We start from the raw sequence: 13,713 nt of genomic DNA, 5'->3' as shown, positions 1-13,713 counted from the left end.
AGGTAATCTTCTGATTTCAGTTTAAAAGGCCACATTTCATTTACTTTAAAAAGTAATGATATGGACATTGTTTCTATTTTGAAAGGCCCACAATCAGAAGGTTAATTTTTGTGCAGAGTTTGAGAAACTGCTTGAGGGGAAAACTAATTTTTTTCCTAAAAATGAAAGCTTCTTCCTAAGGTTGATTTTGTTTCAGATCATGTATTCACCAGCAATTATATGAAAGAAAGAAAGACTCAAAGAAACAACCACCCTCTACGAACGCTGAACATTATTCAAACTTCTGATCAAGACTTCTCTCCCTTCTTCAACACTTGCATTTAAATCACAAATCATAGCTCTATATGATCTCTCTCATACTTTATTACTCTTCAAAATCTGATCATCTGAATCTGAGGAGGGATTTTATCCATCTCTTGGGGAGCATGAAAGGCCCTTGGTAAAAGATCTGTACTTGTTTTTAGAAGGACTGTTCTGCTTTCCTCAGTGCAGGCAGTGGGATCACATGGCAATTTATCTGAAGATGGAACCAGATGAAGATACCATCTGTTTCTTCCATACTGTGTAACTGGATCAGACTCAAGTATGTAGCAGCTGTGGGTGTAGCTATCTCTACAGACCACAGCTGATGCTATCCAATACTTGTCAAGAAAAGTTTAATCAGGATAACTTCTTGAGAAAGTCAAGTTAAATGTCAGCCTTCTACTGCTGCATAGAGGAGAACACCTTAGATCTCCTAGATGAAGGTATCACATCTTGACATGCTCATATGAACACTCGGGAGGAAGTCTTGACTGAACATCAGCAGCATTACTGTGACCTTTCCCTCCAGAACATGAGATTGTGCTGTTGTGTGAACTGTTCCTACAGTAATCTGGAAAATTTTGTTGCAAGAGTTTCTCACTCATGTGCATTTCTTTGCCCATCAGGTCTTGAACTGTTTGTCCTGAACTGTCTCTAGTCTCACTGGATCCCAAAACGCTGGAACACATATCTGCCAAACTATTCCTGCTACCAGTCGCTATTTCTGATGAAAAGCTGGTGAGGCTTAAACTTTATTTTAACCTGCCGATTTGTGTTCTACAAGACAACAGAATTTCCAAATGCCTAAGAAAATAGCTGTGGTTAGTAAGTATCATAGAAGTCTAGTTATTTTTTATGCTCTAAAGTCTGTCAGTATTGGTGTTTACTTGATGTTTTATCTTCTGTCCCAACTCTGCCTCTGTTTTAGCATACTCTGTTGCTCTCATGCTAACCAAATCCAAATTTTTGAAAAGTTCCTCATCAAAGGAACATTTAAGTATGTCTGTACTGCAGTCAGAGCTGTGACTGATCCCTACACAGACTTATACAAGGCAGCTTTAACAGAAGGATGTTGGATATTTAGAAGAGTAAATCTGAAATAGCAGGGACATTACATATAGGCTGGAGATACTGTAGTTTCTGTGGTGAGGCTAGCAGGTGACTTAAAAGGCAATAGACTTTGAATTTATTCATCCTTGAGACGGTGAAAAAATAATGAAGATCACTAATTATTCATGGTCTTCCCTGACCTGTATGAAAGCTGGACAAAATGATACATAGCATAATGTCTTGGGAAAAAAAATATAGTTTTCTCATAAATAAAAATCACAATTTATAATTGTTACTTCTTAGGATTGTAAATAAAATAAAGAAAGCAACAAAGTTTTATGGAACAGGAAAAGACAAATTCCCTGGCATTTCCTGATGGTATTGCCTTGATTCACATCAAATTCCCTGTCTGGTAAGTCATCTTTGAAGTTACAAACATTGCAAACAAATCCTGAGGCTTTCTAGAAATGTCACACTTACCCCATAATCATGTAATTGAGCCATTTAGGTCCATTACTCAATATATACTTGGCCTTTTACAGGAAAGTATTTAGAAATTTTACAGTCCAAACTGTGACCCAAGGACAGCATTGGCTGTGCTTATAATGAGTCTGTTAGGCTCAGTTCAGCCAACATATATGCAATGACATAAACCCTGCAGAATCTTGCATAGGTCAGATTGCCTGGAAATCTACTGGAAATACAAATGACTCAGTGCTCAATTTTCCTCCTTCACACTACAGAAAAAACAGCTTAAACATTTATGGGATATGCCAAGGATTACACATGAGAAAGATAAGAGGTTGCAGTGGGTTGGTCTTAGCTGTCAGGTGGCCATGACAAATGCTCCATCACTGCTCCTCCTCACCTTGATAGAGGGAAATACAATATGATGAAAGACTTATGGGTCAAGGTATAGACAGGGAAAGATCACTCACCTACTACTGTCATAGATAAAACAGACTCAGCTTGGGAGATTATTTTAATTTATTGCCAATGAGATGATAGAAGGGAATAAGAAATAAGAAAAAATATAGACAAATATATAGACACCTTCCCCTCACCTCTCCCTAATTAGCAGTCTCAACCTCACTCTGATTTTTTTACCTCTTTCCCTTCAGCAGCACAGGGAAACAGGGAATGGGTCTGCGGTCAGTTCAACACATATTGCTTTGGCACTTCTTCCTCCTCACACTCTTCCTCTACACCAGTGTGGGAGTCTCTCCTCATTAATTTCTCTAACATTAATCATTCCCACAGACTGCAGGTCTTGAACTGCCCCAGTGTGGTTCTCTCCCACTGGGTGCAGTACTTCAGGAATCACTGGGCTCTCCATGGCTCCAGCCTGGGGTCTCCATGGGGACACAAGTCCTGCCAGCAAACCTGATCCAGTGTGGGCCCCTCTGTCCATGGGTCCATAGGTTCCACCAGAACCTGCTCCACTCTGGGCTTCCAATGGGGGTTACAGCCTCTTTTGGGCATCCAGATGCTCTAGCATGGGATCCTTCACAGAAGGCAGGTGCATCTCTGATCCATCATGGATCTCCATGAGATACAGGACCATAGCTGTTTCACTATGGTCTTCACCACAGGCTGAAGGGGAAACTCTTCTCCAGTATCTGTAGCACCTCCTGCCCCTTCTTCTTCACTGGCCTTGGCGTCTGCAGAGCTCCTCTCCTCTCCTCTCCTCTCCTCTCCTCTCCTCTCCTCTCCTCTCCTCTCCTCTCCTCTCCTCTCCTCTCCTCTCCTCTCCTCTCCTCTCCTCTCCTCTCCTCTCCTCTCCTCTCCTCTCCTCTCCTCTCCTCTCCTCTCCTCTCCTCTCCTCTCCTCTCCTCTCCTCTCCTCTCCTCTCCTCTCCTCTCCTCTCCTCTCCTCTCCTCTCCTCTCCTCTCCTCTCCTCTCCTCTCCTCTCCTCTCCTCTCCTCTCCTCTCCTCTCCTCTCCTCTCCTCTCCTCCCCTCCCCTCCCCTCCCCTCCCCTCCCCTCCCCTCCCCTCCCCTCCCCTCCCCTCCCCTCCCCTCCCCTCCCCTCCCCTCCCCTCCCCTCCCCTCCCCTCCCCTCCCCTCCCCTCCCCTCCCCTCCCCTCCCCTCCCCTCCCCTCCCCTCCCCTCCCCTCCCCTCCCCTCCCCTCCCCTCCCCTCAAGATAAGGGGTCCTGAAAGTACTCTTTTAATCCAAAAAAATAATCCAGAATTCTTCAGATAAATCTTTTTCCATACATTCAAATCATTTTAGCACAGGCCTGGTATGATCTTGCAGACGGAGAGATTGATCTTTCTATCAGTGTATCAGGGATAGAAATTACACACTCAAAATATCTGAACTGTTCTCTTGTCATTCATTCCACTGATTAACCAGAAGGCAGACTGTATTAACTGCCATAGGAGCTATAATTTCCATTTTTAAGATTTGTGTAGGTATGTTATATGTTGTAACTTGATGGTTGTTCTGTGGCTTGTGGCTGCCCTTCCTAGTTCCAAATGTTCTTGATTGAGTTGAATTGTAGATGTGGCTAAACATATTGCTTCCTCTTTCCTTGAGTAATCTCTTTCAACACTACACTACAGTCTTGATACTGCTGCAGAGATAAATACACTGTATTCAGAGCCAAGCAGACATCTTTGTAGAGAAATATTTTAAGATTCCTCAGGAATTACTTATGATTGCAGTTTTTCACTCTTGTCCTCAAAGAAGAAAAGACTTTGAATGAAAACGTTTTTATAAAACGATCATTTTTTACTAATGAGATATTGAGCATGACAAAAAGTATGATTTTAATGCCAGAAACATTTCTTGCATTTTTTTACCTAAGATAAATGAAGATTTTTCAAAGAAAATTTTATATTTATCCAAGTTCCAAATTGTTCTTTCTGTCATCAGGATAGTTTTCTGTATCACTATGTACTTCCATAGACAATGTAAGAATAAACCAACAAGTAGACAAATTGCTTTGCAAACCACTAAAAGAGCTGCAAGAAACACCACTCCCAAACCATCCAGCTTCCAAGAAAGGAGTGTTCCAATTTTCTCTCTTGCTGAAAAATGTTTTCTATAAAAACACTACTGATATCTTTAATGCAATTTAGTAAAATTCTTATTACTTAGAGTAGAAACTAGTTAAATGGCACATTTACTACCTTTGGGTTTTGCATCATCTAATCTTACAAAGAGGGATTCTTGGGTATTATTAACATTATATTAAGTTAATTCTGCCTTTCATTTCAACAGACAAACTGACCTTGCCAGTGTACTTACTTGTTTGACTAGAAGGGAGAAGATTAACTTTCATGAACCATTATTTTAAAGGAAAGGAAATTATTTATACTTAAACTACTGTGCCCTCTCAGGAGTACACAAAAGATTACATTACATGTTCAGTTCATCACACTTTTGTAAAGCTTACCCTATAGTAATAACTCCACGTGTTCTACAACTGCAATAATACTTGGTTGCAAAAAGTTCTTCAGTTTAGAACCAGCATAAATACCCAAAGTATACAGCTAGCCTCCATAAAATGGATGGGCTATCACATGCACTGTAACTATACTGGTACTACTGTACAATGCAAATCCTTGTCCTTGGAAACTACCTGAAATGTTTTCTATCAAAGCTGTTAGGGATCAGCACTTCCACAATCTCAAGTGCAGATACAACCATTACTAGCAAGTATGCTGTTGGGTGGGTGTTTCATTGTTACTATGACACCACAAAGCCATGTGGTGTGGTCTTGTCTTATTTCACATAAACAGAATCACAGAAACACTATTAAAACTTTTGCCAGAATAAAAAAAGGACTCCAACCAACCACAAACAGATGTTGCTATTTGGCTTGCCCACACTAAAATTTGAATCATACTATCAACATAAGACTACTAAAAATGCTTGTCCAGCACAGCTATGTTAAGCACAATACTTAACAGCAGTTTCAGGACACCTAAACATAGTCCTGATGCTACAGTTCTTTGAAGCACACTACTGAATTGCCTCCTCCTTTCATCTCAATTGGCAAAAGACAATGCGTTAACTGAGTTAACTGGTTAACTGAGACTCTAAAGTCTTGTATTCAGGCAGAAATCACTTTTCCATAGCAGGTGTTTGGAATTGATGAAACACTAAACCAAGCTTCCCTCCCAGATGAGGCCTTGTTTCTCATGAACATTTTGGACTAAAGCTACTTTATCCAAGGTGGTCAGGGATTCAGATCCAGAAGGGTATAATTTCAGTTCATCCTGCAGCATACTGCAGGAGTCAGAGACCAAACTGGAATCCTTGTATAAACACATGCAGGAATATTTCTATTCCTATTCACAACATCAGCATGCAAAAGATAATTTAGGCAGCATCAGGTGAGATCACTTTGCAAGGGTTCAGGTTATTCAAAGCTTTTACAATCAGCAATTACTTATCCACCTCACACATGTGCCAATAAATGTATACGTGGAGTTCCACAGGATTTCATCCCATCACCAGCTCAGTTTTACATCTATTATATATGGATCTACCTAGGCAGGTCACCTTTGCTGCCAGATTTGGATTCCCTGTTCTCCCAACACCAATCTGAACAGAGATCAGATTCTGATAGAACCAGCAAATAGAGGCTCAGGGAAATGATACTGTGAGGCAGAAAAAGCAGAAAACTCCTGGAAATTTTCAAACCTACTCTTTTCTGTATCACTACTTCAAGATGTTATTAAATGTCACTACCCAGGGACAGCAATGACTCCAACTATTCCCTGCCTTAAAAGTTCTGGCACTTGACCCACTTCTTAATAAGAAATAGGACATCAATTGAATTCCTAACTTTGCATTTCAGCTCACTAGTGACAGGACTCTTGTGGCCCTCTGTCGTGGTTTGACACTGGCTAAATGCCAGGCACCCACAAGAGCTGCTTGCTCACCCTCCCCTGCCACAGCTGGGCAGAGAAAAGAAAAATTTAACAAAGGGTTCATGAATTCAGATAAGGATCAGGAGAAAACACTCCAAGGGCAAAACAGGCTCAGCTTAGAGGTACAAAGTGAATTTATTGCTAACAAAACCAGACAAAATGAGAAGTAAACTAAGCCCATAAAGAATACTTTTCCCCACAAGCCCTACCTCCCTCCCACTGACAGCACAGGGAGACAGGGCATGGGGATTTGGTCAGTTCATCACCCGAGGTTTCCTTCTGCTGCTCAGGGAGAGGAATCCTTCCCCCGTGAGGCCATGGGGTCCCTCCCAAGGGACACAGCTCTCTGTGACCTTCCCCAGCACAGTTCCAATCTCACCAGCAGCAGTCCTCCCAAAACTGCTGCAAACTGGGTCCCTCCCACGGGCAGACAGTCCTCTCAAAACTGCTGTGGTTGGTCACTCTTCCATGGGGTGCAGTCCTCCAAGGACAGGCTGCTCCAGCCTGGAAGCAGGGCCCCCTCTCTCCACAACCTCCCACGGACCACAGCCTCCTCCAGGCATCCACCCGCTCCAGCATGGGCACCTCCCCCATGGGCTGTGGGTGGATCCCTGCATCCCCCATGGATCCCCAGGGGCTGCAGGGCACGGTGCTTCACCATGGTCTCACCAGGGCCTGCAGAGTTATCTCGGCTCCGGTGCCTGGAGCACCTCCTCCCCTCCTTCTCCACTGACCTTGGAGTTGTTTCCTATGTTGTTTCCCTAACATGTTCTCACCTTCTCCTCTTCTCTGGTTAGGAAAAACTGTGCCCACTTTGTTTTTATTTTCTTCTTAAATCTGTTATTACAGAGGCATTACCAACGTCTAACTGGTCCAGCCTTGGCCAGCAACATGGGCATCCTCAGAGCCATCAGCGACTGTTCTGCCAGACAGTGTGGAAGCTTCTGGCAGCTTCTCACAGAAGCCACCTCGGTGGCTCCCCTGCCACCAAAAACCAGGCTGTGCAAAACCAACATACCTTCAAAAAGCTTTGGTGCTATAAACATAATGAGCCAGCTTGTTGCTATTTCCAACAGCCCTCTTGGTAAGGTAACCATGCCTCTCAGGCATGCAGTTTCCATGATAGTGGCAGGATGCCCATGTGCTGCAGCGTCATGATCTCAGCAGCAGCATGGCAACAGTTTCCTTCTCTCCAGAAAGCTTTGGGGTTTTTTTCAGACACTTGCCAGTAGCTCTTTCAGTTGCTGCAAACTTACCATCTTTTTAAGACATATGAATCAACAACTCAGGTGGATTGAGCGCTACCTAACCTGCTTCTTTTTAGTAATGAACGGTCCAGTATACCCCACCCACAAACTACAGGCAATCTAGGTCTTTTAAAATGTAATTTTAATTTTTTGCTGGTTTATTCAGGAACAATCAGTGATGTTTTTCCTTTAACCACCCTTAAAGATTCACTAACATCTGAAAAGACTCGTCTGTATTTTTATGAATGAAGAGTTATGGATGTCTCCCAATACAGAAGCTACTATGAAGGCTACTCAATGCTTATTGATAATGTAATTTAAAAAGTTATTTCCTTGCAGGTCGCTTTCTGTAGGGGTACAATTTTAGCAAAGTATGACAGTTATTGACAGCTGATGGTATGGATTTTCTGTGCCTGAAAAGAGGCCTATCAGAAACTTGATTGTAGCCAAGTAATTCCAGAGTAGTTTTTGGCCAGCCCCTAAATGTTACATTTACCTAGTTCTTGCTTTAAATCATACCAGTTTGCCCCTCTGCAGTCTGAGAACAGCCAGAAGACCTCAGCTCTACACTAGAGTACCTGAAAGACCAGGAGTCTCAACCTTTGTCTGATGAAACATACTTGATTCATGTTAAATTTTCTTAAGTCTGGACATGCAGGGAGAGATATATATTGCTGCATCTTCACTGTTTTTTCTTTTACACATTAAGACAAAACTGGCCTGCTGATTACATTCCCCTCCAAAAAATTTGTTTAATAGAAGAATATCATAATCACAGAAGAGTGAGGGTTGGAAGGGACTTCTGGAGATTATCTAGGCTAACGCCCCTGCCAAGGCAGGATCACTTACAGCAGGTGTGAAGCAACACATCCAGGTGAGTTTTTAATGTCTCCACAGTGGGAGACTCCACCACCACTCTGAATACTTAATAGAAAGACACTGTATTTTCTCCACCAATGTATTCTTTTCTTACTTGCTTGGCAAATTCTGGATGGGATATAATCAAATCCTTTTCACACCATTTCACAGGTGCTTTGATCTGATGCCTACATTTACAGTAATTAGAAAGAGTGCTAAAATCCAAGATGTAGAGAATATGTCACCCTTAACCTTAAGAACAGAGATAGTCCATCTTTGGAATGCTGAGTTCCCTCCTTTTTTCTGACAGCTAGGATTTTCAGACAAAACCTCCATTCTCCTGCACACATGAGATTGCTTGGTTAATATCCAGAGCATGTCTGGACTGCCAGAGGCCCTTCTCAAATACTTCAGTCTTCAAGGACAGGATGATAGTCAATACAGTACATTTAGAAAAAGGTTGTTACTCATTCTGGCTTTCCTGGCAAATTCTAATGATTTATTTTATTTTCTCAGTGCTTCCTCTAATTTAGAGTAGTACAACAATATCACCAATGGGCTGTATTTGGTCCAGCTGAGATGAAGTTAATTTTCCTTACAGCAGCCCTCACAGTGTTGTACTTTGCACCAATAGCAATAGAGCTGTTGATAACACCCCAGTGTTTGTCTTCTGCTGTACAGCACTGGCATAGCACCAGCACCATCTTCCCAACACTCTGCCCTCTCCCATCAGTAGGCTGGGGGTGAGCAAGATCTTGGAAGGGGACACAAACAGGCCAGCTGACCCGAACAGACCAAAGGGGTATTTAATACCATATGGATATAAAATATCATAAAATATAGAAAACGTAAAAGCTAGCCAAAGGAAGAAGAAGAAGACATTTATGTTTGCCTTACAGAGCAATGGCTACTTATGATGAAGTCCTGCTTCCCAGGAAGTGGCCTGACATCACTATGCTGGTGCGACATAGTGAATAAAATCTTGGTCTTTTTCCTTGGCTTGTGTGCATGCAACATTTTGCTTTTGCTTAAGTAAATTGCTCTCAACCCACAAACTGTCTTCCGTCTTATTCTCTGTCCCCTATCCAGCTGAGGAGGGGAAGTGATAAAGTAGTTGGTGGCTACCTGGCTTCCAGCCAAGGTCAAACCACCACAGTTCTTTTTGGCTTCCAATATGAGGCAAGACAATGGCAGTTTTATCATGCATGCTCTCATTATAGTGGTTGTTATGTAGCAAGCTCTCCTGCAGAATACTAAGTTTGTGAGCTGCTTATCTCTTTATTTTGCAAAGTTTAAGAATATGTTTACAGAAACAATGACTTTGCCGTTACATTGATGGCTTCACCATATTGGGGGAGTTATCTTAGGGGATTATGAGGGAATATATCTCCCTTTCTCTGACCATGACTGATGTAGATGGTTTTATTATGCAAGCTTCTGAAGTCCTTGTTCATCCCTACAGTGAGCTGTTTAATACTAATAATTAATACTGCTAGCATATTATGGGATTTGTGCAATCTGGTGGTGTCCTGATGTAAGGGAAAACAGAAGATGCAGCAGTTAAATGGGCTGAAGCACTGCTTCCCAGGAAATGCCCAGACATCAGTTGTTGATGGTAAGCACAGAAATAAAATCTGGCTTTTTCCTTAGCTTGCATGCAACCTTTTGCTTCAGTAAACGACCTTATTTGAACCTACTGGTTGTTTTCCACCATACTTTTTCTCCTTTTTTCAGGGGAGAGAAAAACTGAAAGTGGGGACTGATAAAGTGGCATCCAGCAAAGGTCAAGGCACGATATGGGCCGAATCATATTGTCCACCAATCTTATTTTTGGTGCAAATATTTTCAGTTGGTTTTAGTATGAAGTATTATTGTTCATTTGTACATAAGGATAAATGGGATGTCCCAAAGGGCACCAGGAAAGAGCTTCCTTTGAGCTCAGAATCACAGGGGATTCATCATTCCTTTCAAGACAAGCTTGTGAGAATTGTCTGTCCAACCTTACTGAAACCTGCGTGTTTTACAATAAGACGGGCAACCTGGGAAAGCACTGCAGACACTGACAATTCCCAAGGCGTGAGCACAAAAGGCCGGGTGTCAGTCCAGTTTCCTGCAGTTATAAAGTACATACCTGCCTCAGGACAGCTATTTTGGAACATGCCCTCGTCGCCAGGACTCGTCACAGAAGCTGCACTCTTTTGCAGACTAACCAGGAGTGAAAACTTCTGTTGCACGCCGTGCCGCTAGGCGCTGCCGACAGCGAATCTTTTAAGCACTTTTCTTCAATCGCCAGTCAGAAACGCCACACGCCACAGCCGCGGACCCGCTCCCGCCCCGCGCCGCCTCCCCCTCACGGCCCCCGCCGCAGCGCCCCCTGGCGGCGGCCGCGCGGGAAGGGGCGGGGCGCCGCCCTGCCGCGCCCACCGAGAGCGCGCGAGCGTGGCGGCTCCGCGGCGCGGCCGGGGCGCGAGGCTCCGCCCGCCTCCCTCGGCCAATGGGGGAAGGCGCCCCGGGGGGCGGGGCTGCCGCAGGCCGCGCGGGGGGCGGGCCCGGCGCGGAGTTGCCGCAGCGCCGCCGCTTGTAAACAGATCCCGCCCCACGTGACGCGCGCGCGGTGCTGGCGCGGGGGCGCCGCGCATTGTCCGCCTTGGTGGCCGGCGGGACCCGCGCGGGGAGCGGGAGGAGGCGATCCCCGTCCGCCCTTCCTCTCTCGTCGTTCCGTTGGGCGAGCAGCGCACCCTCCCCCTCGTACCCCGGCCGCTAAGATGGCTGGTGGTGGGCGGTAAGGCGGTGCGGGGCTGCCGAGCAGCTGACGGGACGGGAGCGCGGAGGGCGGGCGGCGTGTGCCCGTGTGCGGAGTCGCGCAGCGCCATGTCCGCCTTCGCCCTGGAGGAGACGTTGGAGGCCGACTGGGTGGCCGTCAGGCCGCACGCCTTCCAGGAGCGGGAGAAGCACAAGTTCGCCTTCATCGTGGCCTGGAACGAGATCGAGGGCAAGTTCGCCATCACCTGCCACAACCGCACGGCGCAGCGCCAGCGCAGCGGCTCCCGGGAGCTGCGCCGTGGCGGCCCCGAGGCCGGAGCCGGCCCCAAGGCTGGCGGCCCCGCGGCGCGCAGGGACCCGGGGCCGCCCCGGGGCTGCGCCCATCCCCGGGCCGAGGCGCTGCCCAAGAGCCCGCTGCGCTCCAAGGGCAGCCCGGCCCAGAGGCCGCAGCGCGGCCCGGAGGCGGCAGGTGCCGCCGAGGAGATCGAAGTGCTGGAGCTGGGGAAGGAGGACGTGGCCGCCGCGCTGTCGCTGCCGCCCTCGCCGCCGCGGGCGAGCGAGTTGGGCGCTCCCGACGCGGAGCCGGCGGGGGAGGAGTGCAGCTGGGCCGGCCTCTTCTCCTTCCAGGATTTGCGGGCCGTGCACCAGCAGCTGTGCTCGGTGAACTCGGAGCTGGAGCCCTACCTGCCTGCCTTCCCCGAGGAGCCCTCGGGCATGTGGACGGTGCTCTTCGGAGCACCAGAACTGTCCGAGCAGGAGATGGACGCTCTCTGCTACAAGCTACAAGTTTACTTGGTTCACAGCTTGGATACCTGTGGCTGGAAGATTCTTTCGCAAGTGCTCTTTACTGAGACCGACGACCCCGAAGAGTATTATGAGAGTCTGAGTGAGCTGCGACAGAAGGGGTACGAGGAGGTGCTCCACAGGGCCCGCAGGCGCATTCAGGAGGTGAGGCTCCTGCGTGGTCTAGATGCCCCCGCTTTAGTGTCGCATTTAGTTTAATCTGTGCCATCTTTTTTAGTCGTTCTTGTTCTTGCTGTCCTGTTCCTTAGTGAGAAAAATGGGGTTTAACCTTTCCAAGGTCCCTAGGGCCAGGATTTAAGGAGGTGCAGATTTCTCTACTCATCAGAGTGTGGCTCAGTACTTTTTCCTGTGCAATCAAATGTGGATGTTTATGAATTCGATGGGTTTGGCAAGGTCTTGCTCCCATAGTTTTGTTCTTGCATTGCCTTGCACCAGGACGTGTTGGGGTCTGAATTTTTTCATTTTAAATGAGAGCAGCAACACGTGTTGTTAATTTTGATAGTACAGTTTAGGCATTTGAGACCAAAAAATTCCAGGTTCATACAGGCCCTGGGTGCTGAATCTGGTATTTATATAGCGAGATTATGTTTTCCAGTGGAGTTGGAGTAACTACAACTTTTGTTCAGCTGACAAGTTCATCGAGTTGGAGTCTAAAGAAAAAAGCAAGCTGTTTGGTCCTAGTGGATATTTGCTGTGTTGCTGTTGATATTGTCTGTCAAGATTTGGCTGTTTCAGGACGCTTCGTGTCTTTCTTACACCATATACTGTTCTAGACAGAGTAGTTGAGGATGCCCATCTAGCTAACTTTTAGCATCAGTGTATGAGAATTTTTACACTTTCTCATAAAGTACAAAAATGGACTGAGTTGTGTGAGGACCCAGATTTCAAGTATAAAGTGAGAATTTTACATTAGTTTTTGTGCTCCATTTGTCTTGGTCCAGAATGTACCCGGATCTGTCAAGGTGTGACTGTGAGTATGAGTCAGGTTGCACTGTGCTTTACTTTTACAAACATCATCTTAATTCTGTTGTGGATATAGGTCAAGTTCGGCTGCTTCAGCTACCCACGTATATCCTGCCAATATTCTTTTACAAGATGTGTGGTGGTGATTGTTTTTTTCCTTGATGGAGTGTGAGCATATCTTCTTGTTCTCTGATGGCATAGTTTTGAGTCCATAGAATTCATGCCAAGCTTTTCCTTTGTGACTGGAGTTACAGGATGTGAGAAAATTGTAGTATCCATGAAGTAACCACGGTAAGAACATCCAAGTATAGCCTTGCCAGGTAGTTAATTTCCATACTATTGTGTTAGGATATATAATTTTGATTTTTCTTTTTTTTTTTCATATCTGTTTAAAGGACTGAATTGAATCTTGCTATTTGGTGTACAATTGGTTATTAGTTTAATAACAGTAGAGGTTTTAGTTCACAGACTATAAAAACATACAGTGTTTCACTGGTTTTTTTGACTGCATGAATGCTTGGGAGTATATGCTGAAATTAGATTTAGATTTTAATTCAGCAGTTTTTACAAGGAGCTGTGCAGGATAAGAGAAGTTCATGTTAAACACGTGGAATTTGGGAGCTGGATACCTAAGTGGAGGGATGTGGCCTTTTTTGAGGAAATATTAGTTAAGAATTACTGAACAAGAACTGTTTGTTTCTTGGAGAATCTCAATTTCGATTTTGCAGTACTACTGCCAAAGATAAATTGGTTCTCTAAACTACATCATTTTATTCTGTGTTAATGTTCTGAGCTTGGTGCAGACAAAATGGCAGAGCCTGAGTATATATTTGGGTGCTGT

At 45.2% G+C, this 13,713-nt stretch overlaps 1 protein-coding gene across 1 annotated transcript in view; it reads left to right on the top strand.

Annotated features, from left to right (window-relative positions):
- Positions 1-10,885: 10,885 nt before the first annotated feature.
- The window catches only part of JMY (junction mediating and regulatory protein, p53 cofactor), a 62,600-nt gene continuing 59,772 nt past the window's right edge, over positions 10,886-13,713 (top strand). Inside the window, exon 1 of the mRNA XM_021531120.3 lies at positions 10,886-12,053. Within this exon, the coding sequence (XP_021386795.1) occupies positions 11,214-12,053 (840 nt within the window). The 5' untranslated portion in view covers positions 10,886-11,213. The remainder of the gene's footprint in view (positions 12,054-13,713) is intronic.

The sequence above is a fragment of the Lonchura striata genome, chromosome Z, assembly GCF_046129695.1.
Source record: "Lonchura striata isolate bLonStr1 chromosome Z, bLonStr1.mat, whole genome shotgun sequence".
NCBI classification, from domain to species: domain Eukaryota; kingdom Metazoa; phylum Chordata; class Aves; order Passeriformes; family Estrildidae; genus Lonchura; species Lonchura striata.
This window is presented reverse-complemented; position numbering and strand designations above follow the sequence as displayed.